This window comes from Miscanthus floridulus, chromosome 16 (genome assembly GCF_019320115.1).
Source record: "Miscanthus floridulus cultivar M001 chromosome 16, ASM1932011v1, whole genome shotgun sequence".
Classification (NCBI taxonomy): Eukaryota; Viridiplantae; Streptophyta; class Magnoliopsida; order Poales; family Poaceae; genus Miscanthus; species Miscanthus floridulus.
Window position 1 is genome coordinate 2,693,561 of NC_089595.1, and position 10,215 is coordinate 2,703,775.

The following is a 10,215-nucleotide window of genomic DNA, read 5'->3' on the forward strand; positions in this document are numbered from 1 at the left end:
CTGAAACACTCGCAAAAAATCACCTGAGAACACTTGAAAAAACATTGAGAACATACGCAATATCAAGATAAAGCACCTGCAACATATGTGTGAAACACTCGCAACATACGTCTAAAAACAGATGAAACATTGAGAACAAATGTTTGCAACATACATATACAACTATTGCAACATAGGCAACATCTCGATCTACTTTTACAACATCGATATGAAACACTTATAACATACCTCTGCAACATATAAAGCACTCGAAACATACGCTTACAACATGCTCTTTCAGCGCAACATCTACTTGTTGCCTTGGACGAATGGAGGAATGTCGACGCGGAGCTCAATGCCGGCGTGGAGCTCGATATCACGGAGTGGAGCGCAGCTCTGGGGGAGAAGGCGGTCGACGCGGTGGAGAGCGCAGCGGCGGGCAGATGGCCCGGTGGAGAGGAAGGATGGCGGATGGCAGCGCTGGAGCACCGTGGAGAGAGAGGATGACGGCCAGTTGGGGGAGGTGGAGAGCGCTATGGCGGTGTGGTCACGCTGGAGCACACCACGGCGCGCGTGGACGCGAATGTGCGGTATGGAGAGGAACGGACGATGGGCTCACGAGCAGACTTAGTTGGAGGAGAGTAGATGAGTGTATAAGAGTGTTGGGCTGTTGGGCTGGTGTTGCGACCCACCAATAGAGACGTCCGGACGCACCTCCTTAGCACAGTATCACGGTAATATATATATGTGAGGAGAGTAGACGAGCAGACTTAGTTGGAGGAGAGTAGATGAGTGTATACTAGTTGAGGACCGTTTGTCCCCGTCGTCCCATCAATCAAAAAGTATATATATATGTGAAAGATCTTCGTAAGCGTCTAAAAGGGAGTGAATTGAGTGCTGAATTAAAACCTTAATCCTAGTAGGGCTCAAATAAAAATAATATTAAAAATAATACAATGTAGGAGTAGTTCTTGGTACGACGTGCGCCTAAGATTTTTTTTTCTTTTAATGGATAACACAAACTCCTTCGAGTTTTTTTTGTCCTCTAGTCTCTGGAGCCACTTATGACATCATGTTTAGGAACAAGCAAAGCATGCCATGCAGTACGTACGTAGTTCAATATTATTCTGTCGCCAAAAAACATCAATGAATTAATAATAAAGCAGGAAATTAAATAAAGGTAGTCTGAGTAGACATGACGACTGATTAATATCATTATTAGGCTGAGGAGACTTCGGCAGCGAGGGCCGCGGCTCCGGCCTTGAGCTTCTTGGCAATGCCGGCGAAGTAGGTGCCCTGGTGTCTGGCGATGGCGAGCTCCGTCTCGGTGGGCGTCCTGCTGCCATCGGCGCCGGCGAAGGTGCCCGCGCCGTAGGGGCTGCCACCGCTGACCTCGTCAACACCGGGCATGCCGGCGTCGAAGGTGTAACCCAGGGGCACGAAGGAAGAGCATGCCGTGGTGCGCGAGCTGCGTGACGGCGGTGAGCGCGGTGGTCTCCTGCCCGCCGCCCTGCGTGCCCGTGGCGACGAACACGCCCGCGGGCTTCCCCGCCAGCGCCTGGTCCTGCCACAGCCCGCCCGTGGCGTCTAGGAACGCCTTCATCTGCGCCGCCGTCATGTCGTACCGCGTGGGAAACCCCAGCAGCACGCCGTCGGCGCCCGCGAGGTCGCGTGGGGAGATGACGCGGTGGTCCTCCCACGCCGGCGCCGGCGCCGCGCCCATCTTCCCCAGCACGTCCTCAGGAAGCGTCTCCGCCACGCTCCACACCTGCTCTGCTTTGCTCTGTTAGCTGTTGTTGTGCTCTGCTCTCATGTGGTGATGGACTATTTATAGGGGCCGGGAGGGCAGGAGGCAGGAGGAGGGGTGGTTTTTGACTTGGATTGGACCACGATGATCGATGGCTACCTACCGTGTCATCTCTGTTCTCTGAGTTAAGAGTTGTTAACCCTCGGCGGCTTAGATAGATTGATTTGGTTTGCCACGATTAATTAATTCCAACAAAAACTAGTAGTAAGTAATTAAGGCGCCAGACGCTATCAGCCCCGTTCGTTTCGCTGAAAAGCCGAAACACTGTTCCGGCTGATTTGTTGTGAGAAAAAAACATTATTCTGACTAAAAAAATAAGCTAAAAAAGACGGATTATAAGAGAAACGAATAGGGGCATCATGGCGTCATCCTCACTTGACATCGAGTCCGGCTGCCTCGTTTCGTACGGTAGCAGATGCAAATGATAAGTTCAAGGGATTCACAGCCTGTTCGGCTGGGCTTATACGATCGTATACGATCGTAGATTATAAGCTGAAACAGTATTTTTCTCTCACACCAAACCAGCCAAACCAGCCAGCAATAAATAATCTACGATCGTTTACGACGAAACGAACAGGCTGTCAACCTACGATAGGTGGTGTGGCTCTGATTAAACTAGATCCACATGCCGTAGGACATGTTTAATATACGAAACAATGCAATTCTAGTACAATGTCACGTGTTAGTACATTAATTTTAACCAATTATAGATTAAAAAATAATTTAATTAATTGTGTTAAAAAACAATTTAATTAATTGTGAAATGTGTTTTCATAATACATTAATTTGAGAGCCATAAATGTGAATATCATTTATTAGAAATTTGATCAAACGTGAACCACTCTACGTGACACGTAACCCATAGTTACATTCTTTTTGGGATGGAGGTAGTATTAGTTGGGCTAAAAATTAGCCTAAATTAGTTATGGATAGCTATCAAGTTAGAGACTTGGCTAAGAAATCTAACCACCTATTAGCCCTCTTGTCGGGGTCCTAACGGCGGTGGAGGCGGCCGGACCAGATCGGGACGCGGGAACTCCATAGCCATGGCGGAGCTCCAGCGAGAGAGCGGTAAATTTCTCAACATCAATCAGGTCACCTACACCTATTCTGGACCTCCTCGGGCCTCGGCCAGTTGCTCGACTTTATCTGAAACCACTCAGATAAGCTCGGACAGATTGAACATGTCTAGACTGAATATGTATGCATCTCCTATCTGCTGAAACGAATAATGAACAATACCAAGATAGGAATATTAACATACCACTAACAACTTTCCTAGCAAATCCTTCAGAAACTTTATACAATGGGGCCAAGAGGTGGTTAGTGATTCATCATTGTCAAGAGCTGATGAAATCGTACTGAAGAAATTGAGCACGATCTTAATTTATCTGCATATGGACAGAAACTATATTACATATCAATTGCAAGCCGCCGTCCTGAGACTCAGAAACATATAGGGAAATGACATAGCTGATGGAATGCAGATACCTGTTTGATTCGCTAATGTCAAAGCTAGGTCCAGATATATCACAAGATGTCGAAGTACAAAGGACAAATATATTCTTATTCTCCTTTTGTTGAACCAAACAATTCAGAACCCTCAAGAAAGGCACCACAATCAGAACCAATGCTAGACCAAAACTGATGTGTTGAGGTCGATTGCCTAATCAACATATGCAAGTTGCAGACGAAGTAATCAAGTGTACAATCAGATTATTTGCCGTAGTATCACTCAGTTCAGTCCTCAATTATTTCAAGAAGGAAACAGCTATAATGAATAGCCTGCTTGGTTGAACAAGCAAGCATGATGTGGCATCCAATTTCTGTTCATGTTTCCTCTTCTCCACTGTAGCAAAATATGATGCTAGCAGAAAGCTTAAAATACTACACAACATTGAAAGGGGATGGATCAACAACTTGCATACTATTATCCATATGTCCTGCAAATTATAGCTGTGTCATAAACTTGAGGTTGCAAGGGATATGACCAGTTCAAGGCTTGAAATAAAGATAATGTTTAAGAACAAATAAATCTGAGGCCCCAATACTAAATAAGTAAATGGTTAATAAGTGCCTTGAATACTTAAATCTAGCGGTACAAATCTCACTAAATGGGTAAAAAGACATGGCTGCAAAAAAAAGAATATGATTGTTTGACAACACTGAATATACCTTATCTGGGGAACAGGTCTCTTCTCTTCATCAAAGTCTACAAAATTCTCCGTGGTCATATGCCTGTCCATCCTATTTTCAAATGGGTCTGGAAGTGCTCGTCGAAGCCTGGTCCTGCCGGGTCTGGCTGCTCGTGCTCAGCCTCGTCCTCGCAGGTAGGCGGAGACAGACAGCTCTGGTCCTGTAGCTAACAGGTTCGACCCAACCATCCCATTTCGGGGTGATAAAGGGCATAAAGGGCCAACCACACGTGTTTATCTCTCCAAAACAACCGGAAATTACATTATAATGCATGTGGTGTCCAGCACAAAATTTGCCTAGATATAGCCCCCTTAACCGACCATGGCCACTCTCTTTGCCAAAGAGAGGAGGGATAAAAGAATAGATCGTGGATGGACGGATTGGATTTGTCTCCCTAACCCTTTGTTGTGATAAAGAGTCTCATGAGCCACATATATACCTTATTATACACTTTAACATATCCAAAATGCAATTTACTCCTTCAAGAAGGAGTACTGAAAACACATTTGGTAACACTTATTATACACTTTAACATATCTTTTTCGCGCTGTGTTACTCCTCCAACTTCCTCTGCATTCCCTTTCTGTGAACACAACCACAACTGCATAGACATACAGGGCACGAGACCCTGATGGACATATGCATGCCTTCTTTGGAGTTGGGACCTACGAAAGTGCCGGCAGCTCTGTCAATTCGTCCATCAGTCCCGCGTTCCGGATTGGAAGATGAGGAAAGCCGTGAGGACGCCGACCACGGCGGTGAGCGCCAGCACCAGCGTCGGCAGCGGCGCGGTCAATCCCACATTCTGCGGCAGACAAAAATTAATTAGCCCGTTAATCAACCATGAGAATTTAGGGCTTGTTTGATCCATTAGCACTTAAAATTAGCAGCTAAAATTGGAAGTAGTGAATCCAAAAAGACCTACTAATTATTAGTCAGAGTGCTGCTAACTATTAATTCTATTAGTAGGTTTAGAGTTGCACCTTCAACTCACTGTCTAACCACCTATTAGCAGGTGGACTCAAATAGCCCCAGCTAAAAATTACTACCTCCGTCAAGAAAAGAATGCAACTATGGATTATGTGCCACGAAAAATTGTTCGTGTTTGATCAAGTTTTCAGTGAATAATATTCATATTTATGACTTTAAATTAATTTATTATGAAAATACATTTCATAATTAATCAACGATATTTATTTGGTATTATAAAGATTGATACTTTTTTTTTATCTATAATCGGTTAAATTTAAGGTGCTGACACTGTACCCAAATTGTATTCTTCATAAGATGGAGGTAGTAGCAGCTATTAGCTAGCTAATTTTTAAGTGCCAATGGATCAAGCAGACCCTTAGAAATTAAGCTGCCAATGCCACGGATCAAAATTGTCCATTGTATCAGCCAAAGCAAAGCAAGAACGAAAGACAACCCACACCTGAAGCAAGCCTTTGCCAGTGGTCAGCTCCACAGTGACCGCCCCGACGAAGCCCAGCATCGCGCCGCGGCTCAGCCACACGTCCAGCCCGCCGCTGCCGCCCTTGCCTCCCTGCTCGCACCTCACGCTCAGGGACCTCACCCTCCCGCCTGCCGTACATGCGGAGAGGCCGTGGAAATCAGTAATAGGAGTACAAAAGATGGAAATCAATGCGGAGAGGCGGCTTCGATACCTCGAGCAGCTGGGCGTGCTGACGCCACGCACAGCCAGGGAACGCGGTTCCCTTCCCCTGCAGCTACAGGGGGAAGACGAAGACGCCAACAAACAAGCGCGGAGGACGAGAGGAGGGGATGAGCCGCCATGGATGGAGGCGGAGAGAGCAGACGGGAGAGCGCAAGCTTCTCGATTCTTATCCACGGTGGCCTGCGCGCGTGCCTTATCGTCTGCCATCCAATCCAATATGATGGGCTTTTGGATCTCATAATACGTACTGCGTGTCTGCGTCACAGGTGCACAAGGCCTGTTGGACCGCTTTTCCTCACTCGGTCCTCATCCCGCCTCTGTTTCAGGTCCATCCGAACGCTCTTCTTGTAGACTTCTTCTCGGCACCTATCAATGAGGTCGCTCTTATTCTGGAACCCCGCGCCAGTTGCTGGACTTCATCTCAAACCACAACAGCAATACGATACTTTTTTTTTTATTAAGAGGACGGCAAAAGCTTCGCCGCGATTTCGATTAGATGAGTGCCCACTTAGTTTTTTTTAATGAAAACTGGGCTCGAAAATCGTACAACTCAAAACGATACTCAGATAAGCTATGACAAGCCAGTAATTATATGTTTAATACACATGACTAGTTATTAGTTAGGCTAAAATTTAGCCTAAATTAGTTGTGGCTAGCTAGCTGGTTGGCTGGCAACTAATTAAAGACTTGGCTAAGAAATTTGTCTCCCTATTAGCCCTCTTGTTTAGAGCTAATTTAAACTAAAATTAGCTAGCTAACAATTAACCCATGGTATTCAAACATGCCTTTAAGTTAGACACTACTCATCCTACTTGTATAGTTTTAGGCCATGTTTGGTTTCTCTCTCCTAAACTTTAATCACTGGGTTTGGTTTGGGTGGTTAAAAGAGATAAAAATAGCCTTTTTAGTCCCTTTTAGTTAGGATGTTAGGCTCCAAAGTGAATAAAAAGTGAGGTTTAGTCTCTTTTAGTCCCTTCTAGCAACAATTTAGTGACTAGTTGGCTAAAGCCCATTTAATCACATTTAGTCATAATGTTTGGGTGAAAAGTCACTAAATGGGACTAGATTTAGCTGATTAAACTTTAGGAGAGGCTAACCAAACATGCCCTTAGCCTTTAGGTAAGCTTAGATCTCTTACCTAAAGGCTAAGGGCCTGTTTAGACTAAAAACGGCTCAACCAGTCGTATCTGCAGCGCTACTGTTCATGAAGGTAAGGTAGCTTGAGCACCGACAGGACATCGCGTAGATCCGGCGACCTCTGTGCTCCAGCGAGGCGGCGACGGCGGGTGGTGTGTAACAGAACCGACCAATTATACGAAATTAAGTAAGAAAATCATCCGCCAGAGCAGACGATTTAGCAAACTTAAGCCCGTATAACCCGGTAGTCCGTGAAATCACGAAGGATTTCAAACCAACTTCCATTCCAGCCAAGATCGTAATAAGTTTAGCGGTCACCATCACATATTACATAAAAGTTCGCAATCTCAGATACATCAGAGTTTCAACATAGTTATTACAAAACCAGTTCGAATAAAAGTAGCGGAAGTCATTTGTTCAAACCACACACACACTCACGCGGAGTTTAAATATAGTGCCAGCGAATGATCATCTCCAACAAAAGCATCAGACGAGACGTAAGGAATGACCATGCCCATGGTCCTAAGCATCACCCATCGCAGGATAAAGGCAGTTGATACAGTAGCCGTAATACATCTGCCCATCTGCAACAAGTGGGAATAAAACTCTGAGTACGAGAAGGTACTCAGCTAGACTTACCTGACATAACCGAAAATAAATGACACCAAGGATTATGAAGGGCTTTATAGTAGGGTAGCTGACTCATTTGCAAAAGATGCATTTTTAGCATTTCAAGAACCTTTCTAAAAGCATTATTGTCAATTTAATTATTATTAACCTGTCAACTAGATTTGCACCTATACTAGAGCAAACACATGATTAAGCGGATAATGACAACCCATGATCATTAAACAACTTCCATACTGTCATATTCATTATAATTGTCCAAGTGTTCCATAAACATTTACTACGATGAAGTAACTCAAGTCAAGTGCTCACTATCCAGGAGCAATGGCGATTCGAATCGATTCCTAACCAGCTGGTGATTTATTCCTTACACAAACCTCACTCACCCGCTAAAGTGAGATATTGATCACCGAGTCAACTTTCCAGGTATCTCGAGTTTACCAAGAACCACATGTACCCGGGGGCCGACCGACTGCACTTTGGTCTTATCATCTCGCCCCCGTGTCCTACCACACCTGCTCCGGCACAGTGCGCTGCGGGCAATCTACTCGGCCCGAAAAATCTCCCAGCTTCCCGGTCGGAAGGTACTTTATCCGGCCAGCTAAATGTAACGCATGCGTTCAACATGACTCGAGGCCCAACAACGGTCGGTCCTTAATCGACACAGACGGAAACACTACAGTCCAAAACTCTGTAAGTCTCCGTCCGGTCTCAACTTCATTTAACACTTAGTTATACCATGACTTCATAGTCATCCAAGCAGATCCAGGTAACCACCTATAGCTCGCAGGTGACAGGAAATCGCCCGACTTCTACCGGTCTAAGCCAGCTAAGCATTGACTCGACTGCGGATACCCGGGTAACAAGGATATAGTATAACAAAGGTAGACAAGGTATAATGCAGCAACGGTTGCAAACAACTCCTAAACATAATGCATCAATTAAAGTAAAGCATTTAATTAATAATTGCAAACCAGGAGAAAATGCTCCGGGGCTTGCCTCTCTCGAAGGAGCTCGGACGGTGATCGGGGCACTCCGGAAGTTCCTCAACGTCCTCCTCGTCGGCTTCTGGCACTTCCTGCGGCTGCACCTCGAACTGCTCCTCGGGCTCCTCGGGTATAACGACTGGGTTCTCGGTTTGTGATCCTGTATGATGCAATGTGCGTAAGTACTTATGCAATCGGTGCATTGGATGAGATGAATACAATGGATATTTTTGAATGCAAGGTAGTCAACATCATCCAAGAAAATATGCTACAAGCACATGTCATCTACTGCATTCTCTTCTACTACTAATATGTTAAGTCAATACATCTTATTAAATGCTTCAAAGATACACCAAAGCGAACATTATTAACTAACTTGCATTAAAGAGGATTATTTTATTTCATTTTAAACTAGGGCTACAACAGCAACCTATATTTCTAGTGCTTATAAAAATCTAAGAAAATTACAGTAGCATAGTACTACTCTAAGTAGACTATCATAAAATTTTCATGGTATTTGGATAAGTAAAATAGTCTACACAAAAATGACAAGGCATAAATGCTTAAAAAGGCATAAATAGGAAACCTTAGTGAAAAGTGTCAAGCAATAGATTTCTCATTTTTCCTAGTATCACTCTAGCATAAGAATAGCACTCACCAAATTTTACCTTTACTGGATCTATAGAAAAATTATGAAAATTCACACAAGTATTAATCAATGATAAAAGGAAAATCTATAACTCAAAAACCACACATGCACTAGCTCTGAAATTTTAACCAGAGCTTTTACTAATCAAGACTAGCATACCCACAAAATTTCATAATTTTTTTACCACAGAAACTCAAGATAAAATTTCAACAAGTTTGCATGCTCTAAAAACACATTTTAAAGTCCTATTTAATTCATCCAAAATTTCTAAAACCTGTGCTCATATAATATTTTTATTAAATACTAGACATTACTAGGAACTCAACAAAATTGGAACCATAATATTTGGATCTACCAAACTTGATTTACACATTTTTGAATCGTGCACACAAATCTGTGAAAAACAAAATAAACAAAACAAAAAGGAAAACCTAATCAGCTACTGGGCCAGCCCGATCGGATTAGGCGGCCCACGACTGCGCGCGCACACAGCCTAGAACGGCGTAGCCCAGCTTCGGCTCCCTCTCAGCAGCGGCGACTGACAGCTAGGACCCGCGCGTCAGCAAGAGAAAACAGGGGACGGAGGAAGACGACGGCGCGGCCACTGCGAAACTCGCCGACGGCGATTTCACCGGTGGAACCAAGGGCAAAGGCATGCCCACCTCGACCTCCCGCATCCATAGAACTCCTAAAACTAGACTCTATCGGCCTCTAGGTGCGCTGGCCACGGTGAGGTCCGCTCCGGCGAGGTGCGGCCATGGAAACGGTGGCGGAAAAACGGCCAAAGTGCCCTTACCGAGACCCAAACGGTGCAGCCTAGGGGTGGAGGAGGTAGAGGAGAACACGGTGGCACTGCGATGAAGATGTAGTGAGCGATTTTGCGATGGCGAGCAAGAGCGAGCTCGCCGGAGTTGCTGCGGCTGCTGCTGTGGAGCTGCGAGCGAGCGAAGAAGGCGAATGAAAACGAAAAACGAGCGGGTGAACTGGTCGGGTAGGCGCGCGGGGGATTAAGGCGAGGCCAGCGGTGCCAGAACGGCCACGGCGCGTGGCCTGCGCGAGCAGAAGACCGGCGATGCGCGACATCAACGCGGCGGCGTTCTTCTGAACCGGTCGGGTACTGTAGCTGCGATTCAGTGCTAAAGAGCTGACTGACAGCGCC

The 10,215-nt window shown here is 45.2% G+C and overlaps 1 protein-coding gene and 1 pseudogene across 1 annotated transcript; both read right to left on the reverse strand.

The window, feature by feature from the left end:
- Nucleotides 1–1,197: 1,197 nt before the first annotated feature.
- LOC136513660 (probable NAD(P)H dehydrogenase (quinone) FQR1-like 1) lies at nt 1,198–2,834 on the reverse strand (annotated as a pseudogene).
- A 1,522-nt stretch (nt 2,835–4,356) lies between these two features.
- LOC136513829 (stress enhanced protein 1, chloroplastic-like) lies at nt 4,357–5,864 on the reverse strand. The gene is made up of 3 exons (XM_066507803.1): nt 5,647–5,864; nt 5,415–5,563; nt 4,357–4,787 (listed from the first exon to the last, which is right to left on the reverse strand). Exons 1-3 carry the CDS (start codon nt 5,774–5,776, stop codon nt 4,683–4,685), a joined length of 384 nt encoding a protein of 127 aa, XP_066363900.1. The 5' UTR covers nt 5,777–5,864; the 3' UTR covers nt 4,357–4,682.
- Between the last annotated feature and the right edge of the window lie 4,351 nt (nt 5,865–10,215).

Bases quoted from the DNA above. Each gene is read 5' to 3' on its own strand.
- LOC136513829 (XM_066507803.1), bottom strand. From the start codon at position 5,776: ATGGCGGCTCATCCCCTCCTCTCGTCCTCCGCGCTTGTTTGTTGGCGT. The intron at 5,564-5,646 runs GTATCGAAGCCG...CATGTACGGCAG, and splicing joins AGCACGCCCAGCTGCTCGAG to GCGGGAGGGTGAGGTCCCTG. The intron at 4,788-5,414 runs GTGTGGGTTGTC...TGTCTGCCGCAG, and splicing joins CTGGCAAAGGCTTGCTTCAG to AATGTGGGATTGACCGCGCC.